The sequence below is a fragment of the Meriones unguiculatus genome, chromosome 2 (assembly GCF_030254825.1).
Source record: "Meriones unguiculatus strain TT.TT164.6M chromosome 2, Bangor_MerUng_6.1, whole genome shotgun sequence".
NCBI classification, from domain to species: domain Eukaryota; kingdom Metazoa; phylum Chordata; class Mammalia; order Rodentia; family Muridae; genus Meriones; species Meriones unguiculatus.
In genome coordinates, this window is record NC_083350.1 from 101,486,431 (window position 1) to 101,508,942 (window position 22,512).

Below are 22,512 nucleotides of genomic sequence, written 5' to 3' on the forward strand. Positions count from 1 at the left end.
CCCACACCCTCCACCTAGCTTGGAGAAATCCATCATTGCAACTGATTTCTCCTATTAGAGGAGAAGATGGGATGTCTGGTCACTACAGACAGCCTGGTTTCCTTGTGTCCAGAAAACTGGAATACATCCTTGGAAACAGATGGACCCTTGGAAGAGCATCTGTTTTTTGACTGGTAGGGAGCAGCCATTTTAGGTGAAAATAGTGTCTCTTCATAAAAGCTAGTGAGAAGGCTTCACCTGGCTGCCCCTAAAGCGACCTCATGAGATAAAGACCCAGCTCTGTGAAAGCTATTACTTCTGACACAATCGATCTCTTGCTTGCAGGACTCACTAACCTCTGTTGAGACCTGCTTTAGCTTTCAGCATAACCGTAGCCCCTCTGTTTAGACTTGTTTTAGCTGTTAGCATAACTATAGTTATTTTGCTAAGCCCCTAGTGTGGAATTCAATACTTGCTGCTTCAATTCAATACTTGATGCTTACAATAGAATAATAACGGGAAATGAATATCTATGTTCTGCTTGAGTTAGTAATGAGTGTATGTTCTGCTCGAGTAAAAGATAGATGTTCTTTTGGAGTTAAACCACAATACCCTGCTATGCTCCCTTCTCATGGGAAAGGTAGGGAACTGAAAAGTCACCAAATCCCCCAACAGAGGGGACTGGAAAGCTTCCAAGTTCCCCTGCCTTATACCCCAGCCAATCAGCTTACAATGTTTTGTCTAGCTATCTAGGCACAACGTACCTGGAATAGAATTGATTCTTCTTGCTTGGTTGTGGTTTTATTCCTTTAAAAAGTCACTCTGAGAATGGCTCAGGGTCACAGTCTTGGTTCCTAAATCCAGACTGTGTCCCTGACTGGTCAGACTTTGCTAAGCATTCAATAAACATTCATCAATCTGGCGTGAGTGGTCAGTGTGCAGCTATTCCTGAGCCCCAACACCCTCTATGGAGATTATGTTGAAGCATGCCAGTAATGTGTGACAGAATGTTCTTAACACTCTTTGTTTCCTATGTTCCCAGTATGCAGTGACAACCAAGAAAAACACAATTCAAAGGTTTGAAAGGCTCATAGCCATGAAAGAAAGGCAACTCAGAAAAGCCGAGAGAAAGCTGCAAGATGACGCAATGTCCTTTGAAGAGTTCCTTAGAGAAAATGATCAGAGATCTGTAGATGCTCTTAAAATGTTAGTGTCTCCATTCTGGCCACAACTTTCCCCCAAGTTTTTGCTTGTTTGTTTTAGTTTCTTGGGAGGGAAAAACAAACAAATTAATAGATCTGTGTTCCTTTCTTAGGGCAGCACAAGAAACATTAAACAAACTTCAAATGACAACGGAGCTCAAGAAAGCGAGCATGGAAGTGCAAGCAATAAAAAGGTGAGGGCGTGTTATCTATCCTCAGTCAATTCCCACATCCAATTAGAACCTCTTATGCCCAGCACAGCCAAGTGGAAATAACTTCAGCAGCTGGCACCTTAGTATGAAAGATTTTAAAATGAGAAACATCAAGGACTATACTTGCCTAGATATCAGAACATAAGCCTCCCTGGAAGCCTCTGATGTTTGGATGCAGAAGCAGAGGAGTTAATTGAAAAGAAGCAATAGGATGTCAGGAATCAATACATTTGTTTGTTTGTTTGTTTTCCTACATGCCTCCTTTTTATTCATTATATGATAACCTTCACCTTGCATGAAAGCATCTCAAATGGGATGCATTTGATGAGTGCTTTACAATCATCGTTGACAGATCTTGTATTCAAAATCCTTAGTAGAATCTCACTTTGCTGTTAAAATTAAGATCTATACTGAGAAAACCTACAGGAATGGGAATGGGGCTCATTCTTACATCACCAATCAACCCTCTCCAAACCTATGTGTTCCTTCTGTGTTCAAGGAAATTCAGCTGAACAATTTTTAATGTATAAAGGCTCTTGAAACCACTGTGGGGCACTAAGTTCATAATCTAAAATATGAGTTTCAAACAGATCCTTGCTATAGTCACCTCTTCTATTTAAGAAGTCTAAGGTTGGAGATACTTCAAGATAGAGAACTTCCTCCCTCGCTTCTCCCTGTAATGAAATTCTTGGCTACATCCCCCAATTTTTTTTTAACTTTTAATTTCTAGATAGTGCCTTGCTATCTTTCTCAGGCTGGTCTTCAGCTCACTCTAACTCAGACCTTAAATGTCTTGCCTCAGCTTCCCAACCCGCTGAGGTTGTGCAGCCAGGACCATTTAGAGTGGTGGTGCTCAACCTTCCTCATGCTTCGGCCCTAAACCACAAACCCCAAACCACAAAATTATTTTGTTGCTACTTCACAACTACAATTTGGTTACTTTTATGACTTGTAATGCAAACATCTGATATGTAGGTATCTGGAGGGGGTCATGACCCATAAGTTGAGAACCACTGATTTAGATGCTCCTGTTTTTTTAGAGACTTGTGGAAACAGAGCAGAGGCCATGGTGCTTGTATTAATTACTGTGTTCTGCATAGTGTCCATTTGGTGACACCTCCACACTACCTTGCCAGGGACCTTGCCCGTTACTTATAGGTCTCACCACTCTGGAAGAGCGAATGAGATAACGGAGCACACGTTTATGAAGAGCCAGTGAAGGGGAACCTTTTCCTTTTGTGGTAATACGGCTTGAGAATGGAGAGTGTTTGAGAAGGAGAAACAGCTTTCTCTAGAAACCTTTCTACTAAAGCCATGAAGTCGTTTGCCTTGAGGTCTTTGGGACACATCTGGGAGGTGAAATGAGGGTCTTCTACCGTCTCCTAACTCGTGAACACACAGAACAGAACTGTGTATTGACCCTAGGAGACCATTCCTACTGGGGTGAAGGAAGGCTCTGGCAAATGAAGGACTGAGGCCGAGCATATTAGATGACCTAACAGGGATAAGGGTACTAACAAGGTTCTGAATGGGGAAGACTGGCTTGGGCCTTCCTGTTCTGTTTTCAACTTTACCAACCAGTTTGTTAGAAAATGATAGGGATGAACCAATACAAAGCTGGGGAAAGCATTCAGCTCAAGTCTCTAGACATTGTTGGTGAGGACACAGGCATTCGTTTGAGGTCTGCCTAGATGGATGCAAGTCATTTGTTTCTTCTTCCAAAAGAAGAGACCAAGAACATACGCTGTTTTAAGATATATTTTAAATTATGTGTTTGTGGATATGTGTGCTGGTGCACAGGTATCCTGAGGTTAGAGGCATTGGATTCACCTGACACAGGAACTAGGAATTAAAATTGGGTCCTTTGCAAGAACAGTACGTATTCCTTCTCTCTGGCCCATCTCTCTATTCCTAAGGATACCTATTTTTAAATGCTGTACAGAGTGTGCAGTTATGTATGCTGGGCATTCTGCATACTGTTCACACATGCCAGGACTTGGTGGAATAGTAGCTCTCTTTCTTCCCCTTACACTCCTACCATCTTTTTTACCTTCTGATTTCTCCATCCACCTAAAGCTTGATAGAATAGAATGTTTCTGACAGAAATCAACCAGCAGGGTAAGTCTGTTATCAGTCCAGGCTTTATATGCATGTCACTGGGCCTATGGGAAGGGGGGGAGGTCTTCTATAACCTGTGTTTTTTCACCCACACCCTTGTCCCCAGAAATAATGGCAGTGAAACCTTATATTTATGAATATATGCCTAGGCCATAAGTTTTGGCTCATTCCCCAACTTGCTCATAACTAATGTCCTGATTATTTTATTCTGCTATGTAGTTGGTTACCTCTGCTCAGGTTTCATGCATCTGTCCTCCTCAGTGTCCCAGGCAAATCCCCAATTGCATCACTTTATCAGAGCATTCACTCTCTTTACCAGAACTCCTCCCTCCTATTTCCTGCCTCAGGTATAGGTCAATCAGCTGTTTATTGACAAGTGAAGAATACAAACACTAGGCAAGAGATTCCACCTACAGGCCTGTTGTATTCAAATACCAGCTTCTGGGTTTCTTTCTCATATCTTTCAGAGGTGTATAGTTGTGGCTGTGTTTGCAAGTTTTGTTAAGTGTGCTGTTGTACAAACAAGGGGTGGAGAGAATCCTTTTATGGCTGTTTAACCACATCCTCATTTCTTTTGAAGTGAAATAACAAAAACAGAGTTCCTCCTCAAGGAGTACATGAGATATGGATTTTTCCTGATGAAGTTATCTCCGAAACATTGGCAATTGCAGCAATCACAAAAAAGAGCCCAGGAATCAAAAAGTACCCCCGTTCTCCCTAGAATCTTAGGAAGTAAGTCATGGCTTATGTAATTCCAGCTAAGCGAATACCCTTGATTCTAGGGTGTTCTGCTCAAAGTTTCTTATTTATTTCAATAGTCAGAATTTTTAAAAATTGTGTGTGCATCAGTGTTTTGCCTGTATGTCTGTGTAAGGGTATCAGATCTTCTGGAACTGTAGTGACAGACAATTGTGAGCTGCCAGGTGGGTGCTGGGAATTGAACCCAGGTCCTCTGGAAGAGCAGCCATGCTCTTAACCACTGAGCCATCTCTCCAGCCCTCTTCCTATCTTTGTTATCGTATATTATTAATTTGGAAAGTAAGGTTAGTTTCAGATATAAAGCAACAAAAATAAACTCATGGACAAATAGAAAATACATTATTTATAGATGATATAATGGTATCTCAAAAACTATTTGGTATTCTTAAAGGTCTTTATAGTAGAATCAATGCATACAAAGTCAATTATACTTATATACTAATTTAGTAAGCTAAATTTATTCATTGGGAACTGTACAGATACTTTGAAGCCAGGAAAACATCAAATTTAGTGTGTACGACCTAGGGGTTTAACAAATAGAACAATATGTTGTGTTTTCAGATAGAAGAATTGATACTATAAAGTTGCCAATTTTTTTGAAATAAATCTGTGTATTTGGTGGAACTATAATAAAGTGCTGCTACCTAGGAGTTGAGTATCAGAGCAGAGAGGACTTTGTACCATGACCCTGAAGCTCATACAGAGAGATCAATGCTTTCAGCTTAAGACAGTAATGGGGGTGGGGGGGACACTAATACTTCTTTAAATACTATATATTTAAATATATTATAATTTTAGATGAAAATATGTGGTTAAATATTTAATCACATGGTCTCAATAATTGGAACAGTAGTGATGCAACCCATTACACAAACATTTCCTAAATGATCCAAGTGGAGCCGCATCAAAACAGAAAATTTTATTCCCAGCAATACTGCAGTGGCTAGGACCACACTCACTTCCTTCTTGAGAAAATTCTAAAATATTAGATAGATAGACATTGGTCATCAAGCACATAGCAAAGTTATCCCTGGGAGAAGAAAAAAAGCCTCAAAGGGAGCATCAAGATTCTCAGCTACTGCTTAAAGCATTTCCAGAATTCCATACAAGGACAGGAAGTCTAGAGGGAGCCCAGCTTACCTGAGCATTTACACCACAGAAATTGGCAAACTAACAATCAGGGAGAATTTGTTTTGCAGGGAGCTGGCTGTTAGGGACATGAGTGATGACACATGACCAAAGCTCATTAAATGATATTGAGCAAGAGAACAAAAGAGAAGGAAGGAAAGCAGCAATGTGTTTCCATGACAGTTTCAGATTTCGTCACCCTAGATTCCTCATCTAAACGGAGGATACTCAGAACCCAGTATCAGTAGCTGCAATGGGATTTCAGGAGCAGTGATGGACGGACGCTGGAGATGGGGCTCCCCTAGGCCGTAAATGTTCTACTCTCCTCTCTCCTCCCTGTGTCAGGGAGCAGTTCTCACCACTGCAGAGTGAGATTTTAGATTACAGGATCTCATTCTACATCTCCACCCTTGGAAGCTTTGACAGTAATTTGGCTTCACACTCCTTTCTCCCACAAACACTCTCCTCACTCCTTCCTCTTCATTTCCCATTTTTAGGTGTCTCATCAAGTAAAAGTGAGACCAGCGCTGAGTTGAACAAGAAAGCAACTTCAGGAAAGCTCCGTGGAAGTAAAGAGGAACAAGGTGAGAGCCAAAGCCTGTGACTGCACTGACCAAAGCCTCCAAACTGCTGTGTGCTCACAAGGAAGCTCTGATGGAAAACAGAAAGTGATGCCCACATCACCCCAGGCCCCGGGGAGCCAGGCATTCTGTTATCACAATATTATCACAAAGACATGTCCAAGTGGACAAGAATTTTATCCTAAATGTCTCCCCAAATAGGCCTCGCCAGTCCTTTGGTTCAAGTCTGCCTTCTGTAATGAGAGTCTCCTAACCCAGCCTGAGATGTGAGAGCAAGTGTAGATGCTCTATCATAGTCAACCATGAGCACTCTCCATCACCACTGTACATTAGAGATTTGAACCCAGTGTTTAGCATTGCTTGACTTGGAAATCAACACTTAAAAATAATCAGATGCCATAGAAATATCTGAATTCATCTTCCCTTGAAAACCACCAGACCTGTTTCCTGTGGGGACAGTCTTTCCACCGGACCTGAAGTCCTGGCTTTAAGGATATTTCTGTGGGGACAGTCTTCCCTGTTAGGTGATCTTAGTTCCCACCAGGCTACTTTCCCTCCTGTGCCTGGCACCACCCATTGGTCATCTGAGTTTATGATCCCCAATACAGGCTGACTCTTAGGAGCCCTTTCCTCACTTGATCTTACCACTAAGCAGCAGGTGTATTTGATGGTTGGGGCAAAAGTAGCACAGTTTGCCTGCCCAGAAGTGACCATGCTATCTAAGCCTCATGCCTGTGCAAATAGCCAGCTAATTCAAAGTGGATTTCCCCCCACACTTATGAGGCAATTGGAGCCTACAAAACACGTATTTCTCCCTTTGGGTAGTCTGTGATTGTGGGTAGGGATGGAAGGAAGGATGGCTATCACTGGCGTCTTCTAAAATGTTGAGTATGAGTGTCACTCGATTTAAATAGCAACTCTTATAAATGATTTCCGTAATGTGTGCTTGGATACTATTCTGAAAGGGAAGACAGTACTGTACGAGCGACTCCATCCCTTTTTTCTTCTTCCCTTCCCTTTCCTTCATTCAATTCATATTTAAGAAAGGCATGCAATGCCTTTCAGGCACTTTTAAAGACTCATTGTGCACAAAGACAAATGGAAGACAGTCCTGCACCCCACCATCTGCACTATGACGAAGACACTGGCAGAGTAGGGTTAGGCTGTGAGGGTTCTTTGGAAAAGACCCAGCATGTGATCCTGTACATCCATGTAGGCCAGGTCACAGTGGGGCTGGATTTCGAGGAATGAGTAGGAGCCTACCAGGTAGAAGGTGACAAGGATGAGGCCCACTGTTTATTCAAAGTCGAACAGGGGATCATAAAGGTGTTGGTATGTCCTGGGTGGGTAGATGGAGACTCTCGTGGACAACACTGGCCCAGCTGTTAGTTTCAAGTGAGGGTTGGACCTGATCTTGATGAACACACAGAAGCGGGGAAGCTAAGTACAAAAGGCCCCCAGCTGGAAAGTAGGTCTCCCCACACGATGTTGAGAACAGAGGTGGGCATCCTTTCAAACACGGTGACTAGAAATAAATGTTCCTCATGTAGGGGAATCAGAACCATTGCTTACACCTCACCATTTTTGTCCCTCATTTGGTAATTTTCAGTAGTCAAGTCCCGCCCACCAGCTGTGTTTTCAGTTGGACACTTAAACTTGGAGTCCAATTTTAGTGGAATGAAAGAGTTCCATTTTCTGTATGATCACTATTTTTGTAACAAAATTGTGTTTTTGAAAAGAAAGGGCAACAAAGTCTCATCTTTAAAGGGGTTCTCCTTTTTCTCTTCCATCACCAATGATGTGGACCTCACCTGGGCATTTTGAACAAGAACAGGACAGAAGAAATCTGCTTTTGGCATGGACGTTATACAGTCAACCATTTTCAAGTATGGTACAAACTTAATGAACTCTGATGAAAACTCTCTTTGGCCTTCCCCCAGCATAGAGACCTGGACGGAGTCAGTGGTGGCCAAGTCTGGGCACTCCTGAGATGCCCCAGAATTGTGCTCTCTTTGATAAGGACCCACCACCCCCAGTCACTACAACCAGCACATCCCAGACCCTCAGGGTCCCTCCTTCTAGCTGTTCTGCTGGCCTGGCCACCTGCAGAGTCACCCTCACTTACCTACTGCAGTAGGGCCATAGTGCATTTTTCTTTTTTCTTTTCTTTTCTTTTCTTTTCTTTTCTTTTCTTTTCTTTTCTTTTCTTTTCTTTTCTTTTCTTTTCCTTTTCCTTTTCCTTTTCCTTTTCCTTTTCCTTTTCCTTTTCCTTTTCCTTTTCCTTTTCCTTTTCCTTCCCTTCCCTTCCCTTCCCTTTTCGTTTCTTTTATTTTCTTTTTCTTCCCTAACTTGATTGCTAACTCATGATTTCATAAATTGTTCACCGTCAGCCCTAGCTACCCAAGAGGCGCTCTGAGAAGATACATGACTGTCTGGGTCAAGCATGCTAGCCTCAAGGAAGGGTTCTGAGCCAAGACTGCCATATATGGGACAATCACCGAGGGCCACAGAGACATTTGACTCTGATTTCCAGGGATTGTGGGTCAGCCCACTTCTGTGGCATTTAGCCCTTGCTATTTTTTTTTAATTAAAATTTTATTTTTTTGAGATCATTGTAGATTCAAATGCAGTTTTAAGAAGCAATATTGACTCTTGACCTAGTTTCCCGCAACAGGAATCCCGTGCCAAACCACAGTGCGATGCCACAGCCGGGGTATCAACCTTGGACCCAATCAAGTACAAAATGTCACCACTGGATTCTTCATGTCTTTTATAGCCATGCTCGCCTCTCTATTCCCCAGGCAGCCACTACTCCGTTTGTTTCTCTGATGTTGTCATTGCAAGAATTTGACACAAGTAAAATCATGCAGTGTGTAATCTGGGTTTTAATAATAATTGCCAAGATATCCAATCATGTTAGAGTGTGAGTAGCTGGTTCTCTTGTTGAGAAGTAAGTACTCTGTGCTCTGAACACTGTATGCTTGAACTGTTTATCTACTGAAGAATATCCACCTGGTTTCTAGTTTGGGGCTGTAATGAATGAAGCCACTTTAAGTATATTTGTTCAACTTAAAAATGTTTTATGTATCTGGCCTGCATGCGTATATTTGCCCCGTGAGCATGCAGTGCTCCCAGAGGTCAGAAGAAGCCATTGGGCCTTCCCTGGAACTGGAGTTAGAGACAGTTGAGTTACCATATGGGTGTTCTGCAAAGGCACAAGCACTGCTACCTACTGAGCCATCTCTTTAGCTCCTCACACGGCATTCTATGTGAAGACAGTTCTGAAGTCTCCAGATGAGTGTCTAGAATGCCATTTTACGCCAGCAGTGCAGAGGACATCTGTTTTCCCCAGCCTTTGCTCCATCGTGTGTGCGTGCGTGTGTGTGTGTGTGTGCAGTGCCAGTGGAGGTCAGAAGAGGCACTGGATCCCTTGAAGCTGGTCTTACAGGCAACCGTGAGCTGCCTGATGTAAGTGCTGGGAACCGAACTCAGGCTCTCTGAAAGTGTGTCGAGTGCTCTTTCACTGTTTCTTATTTTCACTCTTCTGATAGGTGCTAACCTCCCTCCCCTCCCTGAGCTCATTTATTCACTTTTCTCTCTACTACAGCCATCTTTCAACCTTCTCTCCTTATTTCTGGTGTATTAAAATTTCAATTTATCTTTTATAAAAGATTTTTTCCAGAGCCAATTTCCAAGACACACATATTACTTTTTACCTACCCCCTTCTGAGTGTGTGTGTGTGTGTGTAGCACATTATACATGTGGAGGTCAGAGAACAACTTTCATGATTCAGTTCTCTCCTTCCACCATGTAGGTTCAGAGTATCAGACTCAGATCATCAGGCTTGGTGACAAATGCCTTCACTCCCTGACCAAGCTTTTATAGGCCCAATGACATTATTCCTTAGGGTTTTATCTTATCACTTAGCCGATGCGTCCACTCATGATTAGAAACTATTACAAAAAAAGCAACTCTTCTCTTAAAGAGAGAGGTAACTGTTTTACTAAAAAGCACTCAGAAGACTGCGTCAGTCTTGAGTGAGTGCTGGAGCACACATTTTGAAGTCGTGTGTTAATCCTCTTTGACACTCACAAACTGGACAGATGTTCCTTTAGAGGGAGCAAGCTAATTTTCAATGCCTCCCAGCCCCCAGGTCTATCCTGTGGCGTTTAGTGCCTCTGTATGGTCTCACGGCATGTGTAACTCTGTCTGGGACTAAATATTATTTTCTCTTGCACAGTTGTGGGATTGTGGGTGAGCATTCCCATAAAATGATAAACAGTTTAGTGAAAAGAATTCTGTGATGGGGGGGCTGTGGAGGTGGTTCAGTGGTTAGAGAACTGGCTGCCGACATCCATATGCTGACTCACAACTTCCTGGAGCTCCCATCTAAGAGGCTCCAACCCCCTCCTCTGGCTTCCATGGACACCAGGCATGCACATGACAAGCTGACATACAGGCGGACAAAACGCTCATACACATAAGTAAAAATTAAAGAAAGAAAGAACTCTGTAGTACGGTTTAAAGTCAGTTTAGGAACAAAGAGAAACACCCTAACAGAAAATGACTTGGAAGTGATTCTTCTTACTCTTTTTCCTTATAGTCCAGCTGAAGGCAAGAGCTCTGAGGACAGCCTGGAGCGCATGGTGGAGGAGGAGCTGCTAGAGTTGGATCTGGTAACCACATTGTATTTCTCAACACCAGCTGTGTGGTCTACACATGCACCAATTTTTTCTGAGGCACTCTCTTCCCAACATATTGAATCAGCCATCTCTTGTAGGTTAGGGTGGCCTCCTACTTGCTATATATCTGAGGATGACCTGGAGACCCCGAGCCTCCTGACTGCTTCCCAAGTGCTCAGATTACAGGCCTGCTCTGCCCTATCTGGCTTTCTGGCCTACAGTGTACGCTTCTCCTGTCTCGTTCTCAAAAGGGCTGACATACTATCTTTTGTTTTTTATAGATGGCTTGATGACAGATATTGGTAATAGGCAGGATTTAAGAACAGTATCAAATCCAAACCCAAAGCAATAACAATAGCAACAACAAAATTCAAGGCCAGCTTGGGTTACATAGTGAGTTTTAGGCCAGCCTGAGGTACATAATGAGTCTTGGCATGTGTGTGTTTGTGTGTGTGTGTGTGTATACATGTGGAGGACAGAGCTGACACTGGCCGTGTCAATTAATTGCCAATCCACTTTATAGACTGAAACCAGGTTCCTCACTGAATCCAGAGCTCACTGATTTTTGGCTCCCTAGCCATCTTGCCTTGGGAATCCCGTAAATCTGCCTCCTAGCCACTAGGATTATGGAGGGTTGGGAGGGTTTGGGGTCAGCTGTCACACTACGCAGCCTTTACACATGTCCTCCACACTCTGACTCTCAGCACTGCACAGCATGTGTTTTAGCCACTGAGCCAGCCCAGGATTTTGTTTTATTTTATTGGGTCGCAGAACCACAAATAGTCCTCTGGCAAAACACCCCATCATTGCTGCAAAACTGACTGCAGTCTTACCTCAGTCTTAATGCGATCACAGAGCTTGGAACTGATCTTAAAAAGAAACAAAACCACCCCGCCAAACACAACCCATTACTACACAGGACATACCTGACCCAGGTCATCCTGCTTCTAAAACTGTGCTCAAACACACGGTTGTCCGTCTTAACACGTCCAAGGTGCAATACAGCAGTGTTGACCATACACATTCTGTTGTGTAGCAGATTCCACATCTTCTTTGTCTTGCAGACCTGAAGCTCTGTGCCCGTCCAATACCCCTCCTCCAACCTCCAGCCCCTGACAACTATCTTTCCACATCCTGTTTCTAAGAGACTGGTTATTTAAATACCTACTTAAGTATTTAAATAAGTGGATTCTACACGTGTGTGTGTGTGTGTGTGTGTGTGTGTGAGACTGGGATCTTTCACTTAGTATAATAACCCTCAAAGATAATTTGAATTATGCTGTAATGGGTCTGGGGAGTGAGCAAATAGGTACAGTGTGTTAGGTCTAAACATGGCTGAAGGAGGACCCCAGACTCAAGCAGTATGTAAAAACAAAGAGCGTTTATTCTGCAGTGAATACCAGCATGCTGGGGTCATCACCTTCACAAAATGGTGGTGACCCTAAGGGGAACTCACAGCCCCCCTTTAAAGCCCGAAAGGGGAATTTTTACTGTAGCTACATGACCTTGGTTGGGATTGGCTAGTGTCCATGGAGGCTATGTGACGCCCACTGGGACCGGCTGGCTCCTTGGAATTAAGTCCTCTCACAGTGCTTGCCTTGTGTGGTGGTCTGAGTAGATGTGGCCCCCATAGACTCACATATGTTTGGCCCACAGGGAGCAGCACTATTAGGAGGTGTGGCTTTGCTGGAGTAGGTGTGGCTTTGTTGGAGGAAGTGTGTCACTGGGGGTAGGCTTTGAGGTCTTGTAAGCTCAAGTCTAGCCAGTGTGTCTCAGTCTGTCCTTGATAACCTTGGGTCAAGATATAGAACACTTGGCTACCTCTCCAGTATCATGTCTTTCTGCACACCGCCATGCTTCCCACCATGATGATAATGGCCTAAACCTCTGACCTGTAAGCCAGCCCCAGTTAAATTAAATTCTTTCTTTATAAGAGTTGTCGTGGGCATTGTTTCTCTTCATAGCAATAAAACCCTAACTAAGACACCTTACAAGCATGAGGACCCAATTTCCAGCCCCAGAACCCATTAAAAAAAAAAAAAAGGTCAGGCATGTTGCTGCATGCTTACAATCCTAATAGCTGGGGAGCAGAGACAGGCAGATCCCTAAAGGCTTGCTGGCCAGTCAGCCTGTCCTACCTGGTGATTTTCAGGCCTGCAAAAGATTCTGTCTCAAAAACACAAAACAACAACAAAGCAAAAAACCAAGACAGAACAAACAAAACAAACAAAACCAAAAAATGGTGGGCAGTGCCGAGAACTACATCTGAAGTTATCCTACAGCCCTCAACAGTGTGGCGTGTGCACACTGCCTGCACACACACCTGTCTAACCACACAAATGTACTGTAGGCAAGGAGTTCTCCTTAAGACTGAAAGGTCCACTGTGTGTATGTACTGTGTTCCCTTTACCCACCCACTTCGAAGCATTTTTGTTGCCTCTGGGTCATGGCTGCTGTAAATAATGATGAACCCATGTATTAATATATAAGTCGTCTTTCAAAATGCTTGCTTTGGGGCTGGAGAGATGGCTCAGAGCTTAAGAACACTTCTGTTTGCTGCCCTTCCAGAGGTCCTGAGTTCAAGTCCCAGCAACCATATGGTGTCTCATCACCATCTATAATAGATCTGGCGCCCTCTTTTGGCGTGCAGGAAGAATACCATGTACATAATAAATAAATCTTTAAAAAAAATTAAAAAAAAATCTTTAAAATGCTTACTTTAAGTAATATTTATTCTGTTGTTTTGTTTTGTTGTTGGTTTTGTTTTTCAAGACAGGGTTTCTCTGTGTAGCCTTGGCTGTCCTGGAACTTCATTCTGTAGCCCAGGCTGGTAACTCACAGCGATCCACCTGCCTCTACATCCCTGAGTGTTGGAATTGAAGGTGTATGGCACCATGCCTGGCACACATGTTCTTAAAAACCCAGGGCATAGGAAATAATTAGTACTGAGAGGAAATGAGCTGAATCAGTTTCCTATCTCTCCCTCTCATCTTTTCCTTTCCCCCTTTCCTGCCCTCCACTCCTCTCCTGATACAGCTTTTCTTATTTTCCCCTCCTCTTTTTCCTCTTTAATATTTTCCCATCTCTTCCTGTACTCCAAATCATCTGTTTCTATTTGCCATCTCTCCCTGGGAACCAGGTGTAGCTCCCTTACAATTTCTATCTCCCCCATACTCAAAATAGCAGCATGGACTCAGGACATTTTTAAAAGACCATTTGTGTTGTGAGTGTGGTCCCCAGCTATTGCTGGGGAGGGTGGAAACACCACTGTGGACCTTGTGATGTCTTTTGGAGATAGGGCAGTGGAAGGAAATTAGGTCATTGGGGGTGTGCTCTTGAAAGGGAATTGGGGTCTGTGGTGTCTTCCTCTCTCTTTTCCTCTTGGCTAAGATGAAGTGACTAGGCCTTCACCCTGTGATCCTGTCATTAGGTACTGTGCTAGCATATGTGTATGATAGTCCCAGAGCAGAAATAAACAGTTCCTCCTTAAAAGCTGATTTTTTTTTTCCTTAAGTAGTTTGCCACATGCATGGAGAGCTGATGAGCATGACAGCTCCCTCCCTATACTGTCTAGACAAGTCACAGGAACATAAAGGTGAGACACTTCTCTTCCCTGTTGATTGATTAGATGCCGGAGCTCTACTTCAAGGAGCCAGAGGAGTTACTGAAGGTCCTCACGGAGCTGGAAGAGCAGAATCTCACCTTGGTCCAATATTCCCAAGATGTGGATGAGAATCTCGAAGATGTCAACAAAAGAGAAAAAGTTATACAGGATAAGATGTGAGTACTTGTCTCCTGTTCAACAGGTACCAACCAGAGGCCTCATCCAACTCACTCGTGAGGTCTCTTCTCCGGGTGTAGATGGGGTTCTAATCAATGATTTACTTGATGGGCAGAAAGGTAGACTTTACATTTGCATAGAGAAGGCTGGTCCTAGTTTAATTTTCTTCCTGCTTCCTCTGACTCATTGCAGTCTTTTTCTAGCCAGAGTTGTTGAATGGCGCCCATTGCCTTCATTTGCTCCAGGACAGCTGTCACCTGGCTAGCTGTCACCACCTAGATTGAATGGTAGTAAATGCAATTTCCTTGGGTGTGAATCTCAGCAAAATGACTTTCTGTGATTTAATACCATATCATTTCATAATGTATCTATCAGTGTACCCCAGTGCAGAGGGGACTAGCATCACAGAGTACCTCTACCATAAGATTAAGAATAAAGCTTTATAGCCATTTGTTTACCAAATGTGTAGACTTGTTTGGAACAGTTGTCTGGATCAGAAGATGGCAAACTTTTTAAGCAATAGGTCAAACTACACTTAACTTCAGAACCAATTAATCTGCCCACACAGCAAGAACCTGAGAACAATCAATGCTTCCCAGCAAACTTCACTGTGCCCTCAGTTTCCTCCCCCAGCCACGATTCTCCAAACAGGCTGGACATGTTCAGAAGGGAACGGGATCTGTGTCCAAATCTTTCTTTGCAAGATTACTTTTAAAACACAGACTCTGGAGGCAAGCTAGGCCCGAGGCTATTCTGATGGTCACCCAGAGCTGAGGGAACTCACAGGGTGGACACACACAGCTTGGGGTCCTGATTGCTTTACCCGGCTGCTTTCTGTTTGGAGTCTTGAGGGGAAGCCCAGTAGCAGAGAAAGGGAAGAAAATGTTTTCTAGTGAAAGTTAAAACCTGCCTGTTAGCATTTATTTGCCCCGTTATAACTTGTCTGTAGGCCTGAGAGACAACGGGGATACGACAATTTTTGAACAAGCATGAGGATGTGAGTGCAAATCCTGGAACTTGCATAAAAGCCAGACACAGTAATGCACATCTGCAATCCCGGTGCTCCTTATGGGAGGCAGGGACGAGACTGTCCAGAAGGCCATGGGCCAGACAGCCTGGCATTTGCTTCAGTGAACAACAACAAAACAGAAACCCTGGGCCACTGAGACACTTCAGTGGGTAAAGGTGCTGGCTGCCAAGTTTGAGTTGAATCCCTGGAATCCACAGGGTAGCAGAAGAGAGACAACGCCTCCAAGTTGTCTCTGACTTCCACATACACCATAGCATTCATCCCCAACTAAAACAAACAAACAAACAAACAAACAAACAATTTTGGAAGAAGGCCTGTGGTAGAAGTGAGACTCAACAGCTGAGGTTGTCCTCTTGACCTCCATGCATGCATGGCAAGAGCCCTCCTGCTGCTCCCCCCCACCCCCACACACAAGGTATGCGCTTTGGCCATATCTTCACACACTGACTTCCTGTGTGGCTGCTGGGTGCCAGATGCTGACATGTGCCCAGCAAGAGAACTGAGTCCCTTGACCTTGAGTTGCAGACAAGGGTCCCCCCTTACTTTTGCAATAGAAACAACAACATTGAGTTCCTGATGGAGCACAAGCAGATGCTTATGGTGAACTGTGAACGAGAGGAGGAAAAGGCGGCGGAGCTGGAGCTGAGGTCCAGGCTCTTTAGTTTTGGAGAATTCAATTCGGATGCTCAGGTACACCTTTAGCCTGTAGTGGCTGTTTTGTCTCCTGGTAATAATCTGGCTTCCCTGTGCGCCTAGCACCTGAGAGGGGAAGTTAAGGCAAGCCACAAACTGTTGACAGGGGTGGAAAACCAGCTTGGAATTTTTCTGTCAACATGAGTCAGTTTCCTCAATAGGAGCCATTCACGTGCCCTTGGGGTTCCCGTGAAATGTTCTAGTTATTTCAAACTGCCTTTCTTTGTCAGTGTGTGTTAGCATGAAACATTTCACTGCCTTTGATCATTCCCGTGGCAATTCAGGTAACCAGTCAGTAACAGTCGATGCAGCGAACCCACCCACTTAACGCTGAATGGAACATTTGCCCAAGCATCGAGCCTAGACTATGTATCACCTTCTTTTGGCCTAAATCAATGGGCTCATTTCCTGGCGCCTGTGACATGTCCTAATACCCTTATTTTTTGACAAGTTCATCTTTCCCAGCTGCGTGCAAACCCCTCCACACAGGGACTATCCTAGCTTCCTGCTTGTGAGCTCAGCACAGTGGCCATAGTGTCAGTGCTCAATAAATGTTTGTTGAATGAATGATCAGATTAGTTTGCAGGTCCACAAGGAACTCCAACAACCATTGTTTTGTTGGGAAAAACTCAAATGAAATAAGAGTCCAAAGCTGCTTCATTGGGGCTAGCATCACATTTACGGCTGTGAACCTGACTTTCAGACAGAGGTAGAGTTAAGGAATGGGCTGCATTAGAGAACAAGTGACCACCCTGGCCTACCTACAGATGGGGCAGGGTTGCTGAAAGCAAAAGCTGTTTATGGCTGCCAGGCACATGCATGTTTCAAAGTATGACAGCATGCTGTCTTAGCAGCGATGGCAGGAAGTGTGTTGGTTGTAACAGTTCAGCTCTTCATTTTTGTTTTTATCAACCATTTCTTTTTCTCACTGAGCTACCATACACATAAACTTTGCCAACTAACAAGCCTGAGTCTGTATTAAGTACACTCATGTAGCGTCACTGTTACCACGGTCTATTTGAAAAACTTTCCCATTGTCACTTAAGCATGAAATTTAGCATCTTAGCTGTTTTTTTTCTGGAATGTACAGTTTGGTGGTGTTAAATACATTCATGTTGTTTTGCAACCAATCTCTAGAATGCCTTTCATTTTGTACAAGAAAAGCTGCTCATCCATTAAGCATGAACTTCCTGCCCCTTCAGCCCAGCATCTGCTATCTGTCTCTTTGAGCTTGAGTCTTCTACATATCGCATGTAAGTGGGTCTGTGCAATACATGCCCTTTAATGTCTGGCTTGTGTCACGCTGTGGCATGTATCAGAATTTTGCCCGTTGAGAGGCTGAATCGTATTCCATCCTATGTACTGTCCTTTGACTCATTCATCTACTGATGGACACTTGGGTTATTTCTAGCCTTCAACTCTTACATAGTTTTGAAGCTGACGAACCTATAAAATAAAAGATGAATTACCTGTGATATCAAACAGTATCCCCATTGCAATAAAACCCCTTTAATTTCAGTTTAGGGCAACTGAAAGAAAAAAAAAAAGAAAAGAAAAGCCTCTTCAACGCTTTTTAAAACATTGAGTCAGCTAAGAGAAGGGAGAATCTAGTTTGTGAAAGGCCCAGGGCTCAATGCTCAGATGGTAAGAGAACACAGAATTGGTTTGAAAACCTCTTAAGATTATCTATAACATATCAGTCACAAGTATAAATTTGGTGTTCATGTACAACTTGCAGGCACTCTCTGGAGCATGGGGTTAATAACTCATGGTCTTCCAAAACTATGAAGTGTGGGATATGGAAAGGGGGGAGAACCCCAAAAGTTAGGAGAAACACTTTTGGTGGTGGTATTTCAGGATTTTGTTGTTGTTGTTGTTTGTTTTTGTTTTTGAGGCACGAGCTCATTATCTAAAGCTGGGTTCATACTCACTGAGTAGCAAAGTATGGCCTTGAATTTCTCCTCCTACACCTCACTTTGGAGGCTGGGATTAGAAGCACAGGCCACCATATCCAGTGTCTTGCAGTTCTGGAGGTGCCTCACGTGCTAGACAAGCACTGACTGGGTGCTTCTCGGCCTTCCTAACACTGTGACCCTTGTGGTGACCCCCAACTATAAGATTATTTTTGTTTCTACTTCAAAACTGTAATTTTGCTCCTGTATGTAAAAAGATCTGATATGCAGGGTATCTCCCATGTGACCCTGTGAAAGGCTCATTCAACACCCTCCCCCAAAAGGGTTGAGACCCACAGGTTAAGAAACAGGGAGTTAAACCAATTAAGCTGCACCTCCCCAGACCCACAGAAAGTATTATATTCTTAGTTTTTCTGTTTTCTCGACCCAATTTTCTCAAAACATAATCCTTTATGAATAAACATCCATCCCTAATTTTTAAATTCCCTGCCCTTGCCCTTCAGAATTATTGAGGACTACATAGCATATCTAATTTTTATATCCATAAATAATTAGAGACTTCAAACCTATAGCAATAAAATAAGTATTTTTATTCTTTCAAAGCCTCCACAATTATAGATCCCTTATTCAGTTTCTTAAAATTTTCCTGATTCAGTATTTTTAAAATAAAAATTTCACCTCCAGAATAACGTAGCATGGAAAACACGTAAGTTGTAAGTTTACCTCTTGAGGAATCTTAAAGTGAACACGGACCCAGCAGGCCGCAGAGCGGGAATAAACTGACACCTACCCAAGCACCATCCCAGCCTCCCACCCTTCAAAGGTGATCATTGTTCTGACTTCCGCACCATGAATTAGCTTTGCTGTTTTGAACTTTATAGATACAGAATTATGTCCCGTGTCTGCTTGTGGGATTCATCCATGTGGTTTTCAGGAGCAGCGGTTTTTAGTGACCTTGGAATGGAATGTTTGCTGGCCCACTGTGCAGTTTTCTGAATGTGTTCATCGCTGGCTTTCTGTGCGCGCATACGCGAACGGGTAGCGCTAACAGTTCAGAGGGGAAGTGTATAGTCAGTACACCACAGAAGGAGACATGGACTGGGGTACAGACTCCTTGGAAAGAACTGGGATGACATCCACACAGCCCTGCAGTTTGAAATACTGCTCTGGTCCCATCAGAATCCCGTTCCGTCACCTTGAGTGCAGGCACTGTACGTCATCCTGGTACCCAGTCTTGGGTCCATCTTCCTGCCTACTGGCCCTTGTAAACTTAGCCTGCTGCCAGGGCAGCCAATCTGAGTAGCTCCTTCCCTCAAAGCACTCTGTCTGAGCCCGCCCTCTAGTGGCACTTTAAAGGACACATCTGCACATCTCTCATGTCGCCTCAGCCTGGATCGCAAATCCCATTTTCATAAGCCATCTTTTCATTTCCTTCTCTTAGTTCCTAACCTGTTCTTATATTTTCCTCTCTTGTTTGATGAGGGAAACTAAAAGATGAAATACACCATCAAGAGTGTCTATCTGTTCATCCCCAGCTCTCAGCGTTCAGGTCTCTTTCCGAAACTTCTATCAAAATGGTCATTTTCCGCTCAGCCTTTCTTAAAACTAGTATTAAATACTTGAAATTCCCATGCACATTAGAGCAAGATCATTTTTTCTTCTTCTTCTTTGACTTCCTCCTTCTCCTTCTTTTTCCCTCCTCCTCCTCCTTCTTCAAGATAGGATGGATCTATCTCATTCTACCCAGCTGGCCTAGCCCAGGTTGACCCACACTCATGGTAATGCTGTCCCAGCCTGTGCTAGGACTTGAGACATGAGCCGCATCCTGCGGCAAGACTTGTTTGTTGTTTGTTTTTAATATGCAGTGTATTGCCTCCGTTGGTGGGGCACTTCTGATTTTTATATGTTCCTGCCCTTTAGCTGTCTCCAAGGCCTCTAAGTAGAAATGTATGAGTTTATAAATAGTAAAAACTTTATGGCAAGTAGGATTTATGGTTTTCTTTTGTATTTTATATTTTTGTACGTTTTCTTTAAAAAAAGAAGGACTGGTCTTTTACTATCAATGGAAACAGTAAATATTTAGAAAGCGAGAAACCAGGAGCTCTGTAATCAGCAGGATCTTTGGAACATTTGTTAGAGCAGGAGATGGGAGCAACAAACTGTTGGAAGTCACACACCCTTTAAGTGATGGTGGCTCTGTAAGGCACTTGTGGTTCCGGGATGGGTCTCCCCAGTGGTGGGAGTCACATAGGCCTTGGGTGTGTTTTTCTTGACTTTATGGTGATTCTCACCTCCCTGAGCAGAAGAATGCAGCCCTGAGGCAGGACCCTACACGGAAATCCATTTATTTGCTGAGAAGTTTATTGAGTTCCTCTTGGTGAATATCAGCCACCCAGTGGAGATAGAGGATGGCCCTTTACATACCCTGCATTACATTATCCACCAGCTCAAGAGACGCAACAGCAAGGAAACAGTGCAGTGGTGAGGTACAGGGACCGGCGGGCTTCGGCCTAAGTTCTCTTTAGACAAGACTTAGAGCAATGGCTTCCCTGTGAAGATCACTAAAACTAAACTAAAAGGCTCTGTTGGGTCAGCTCAGGGATCTGTTTGTACACACATTTCTCTGAAAGAATACACTCATTTATTCAGCAAACATTTATTAAGTGTGTAGCTATGTGCAAGGCACTGTTTTATGTGGTATGGTGGAAGCATAAGGCGTGCCCCTACCCTCCAGCATCCTCTCAAGAAGGGGACTGAGCACATACGCAAACAGCTACCACGTAACATTATAGACTTTAGTGAGTACAGTGCAATAACAAAAAATGTGGAAGGAACGCATCATACCATTGGTGGTGCAAAGTGATTTGAAATGTGCATTTTATCTGCACTTGGAATATGGAGAAAATCTGGTCCACAGAAACATCTGAGCCAAAAGATAGAGTCTTATAATTACTTTACACAAATAGTTATATAGACTAGATATTTTAGCACAATCCAAGGTGTCAGTATAGTTATGATCTGACATAAATTACAAAACAAATATCCCATGCTATGTGATCTCACTGATGTCTTTGAAAGAAGCATTTGGGGAGCTGGGGAGTGTAGCTTAGTGGTAGAACATTTGCTTACCAACCATTAGGCCCTGGGTTCTATCCCCAGCACTAAATAATGACTCTTAAAGGACTTTCCATTGTAACACAGTAGGATGACTTTTACATCTATTGACAGTGAGCCATGATGCAGTGGTGGGATGTTTTCTGCTCTTTCTTCTTGAGCTCAGGAAAAGCTAATAGAGTCACTCAGTAAAAAGATTAATCAAGTCTACAGAGTCTGCATCGGAGACGCTGAGGTTGGCAGCCTGACCCCCATTCAAAAGCTGGTCAAAGTAGAGTCTCGCCTGGCGGAGCTGAGCGACCTCATCGACTCCATTCCCAAAGAAAGCGTGGAAGCCATCGAAAGGATGAAACAAAAGGAGCGTCGGCAGAAGTACGTGACAGAGTGAATGGCTCGAGTGGCTCTGTTCTGCATGAACCCTGCTCCACTGTTAGCTGTCCCTGTGTGGCAGGCACTGCAGAATGGGGTTGCGCTGGAGGGCTCAACCCATCCCTGCCCTCCCACAGAGTATATTCTCATGAAAAAAGTGTGTTACTGTGACTGCAGGTAATGAGCACTGCGAACCAAAGGAGCTAGGCAAAGAGTTTAATAGGGACAACTGACCTAATTGGGATGGCTGTGGGGAAAGGAGGGGATCTCAAGTCCTAAGAGCATTTCTCAAGGATTGTCATGTGCAGGAACTGTACTGTGGCAAAGGTTCCATCATTAGAAGGCCACAGGGCAACTCGGTCTATGAAGGCTTGACGTTCAGAGGTACATGAGGGTTCCTCTCCCAATCAACCCTCCCACTCCCCGTAACAACACTTAGCTTGCACTCATACCCCCACTCATTTATTCCCACAGAGAGCCTTACATGACTGTCATCCCTGAAACCTCATTCTCCCACATTTTACAGGTTAAATTTTTTTTTTTTTTTTTAAGACAGGGGTTCTCTGTGTAGCCTTGGCTGTCCTGGACTCACTTTGTAGACCAGGCTGGCCTTGAACTCACAGAGATCTGCCTGCCTCTGCCTCATAGGGTGCTGGGATTACAGGCGTGTGCCACCACACCCAGCTAAGTAAAGATTTTTATAGGTATTTTGTTTGGAACAATTATCACTATAACTTGGTTGATACTATCACATGACACATAGGCAATGCTGGTAAGTGAAATGATATTAACGTTCTAGCAAAGGAAAACATTGAGGCAGATGAGCACTGTGGCTCCAGGAATGGGTATGAAGCCTGCCTGCCCGCCCTTTTAGCTACAACTACTGTAACCTAAAGGAGGAAGCGCCTGTCTAGTCCATTTCATAATGTTAAAAAAATAAAAAGAGGCTG

The 22,512-nt window shown here is 43.6% G+C and overlaps 1 protein-coding gene across 4 annotated transcripts in view; it reads left to right on the forward strand.

The window, feature by feature from the left end:
* The window catches only part of Ccdc38 (coiled-coil domain containing 38), a 47,594-nt gene that overhangs the window by 21,281 nt on the left and 3,801 nt on the right, over window positions 1-22,512 (forward strand). For 2 of the 4 annotated variants that reach the window (XM_060377928.1, XM_060377927.1), the window contains 9 exons: window positions 1,022-1,185; window positions 1,295-1,375; window positions 4,092-4,243; window positions 5,896-5,982; window positions 7,814-7,865; window positions 10,584-10,656; window positions 14,291-14,442; window positions 16,028-16,163; window positions 21,360-21,565. In XM_060377928.1, the coding sequence (XP_060233911.1) occupies window positions 1,022-1,185; window positions 1,295-1,375; window positions 4,092-4,243; window positions 5,896-5,982; window positions 7,814-7,865; window positions 10,584-10,656; window positions 14,291-14,442; window positions 16,028-16,163; window positions 21,360-21,565 (1,103 nt within the window). The remainder of the gene's footprint in view (window positions 1-1,021; window positions 1,186-1,294; window positions 1,376-4,091; window positions 4,244-5,895; window positions 5,983-7,813; window positions 7,866-10,583; window positions 10,657-14,290; window positions 14,443-16,027; window positions 16,164-21,359; window positions 21,566-22,512) is intronic. The other 2 variants (XR_009589982.1, XM_060377929.1) reach the window with 2 other exon arrangements.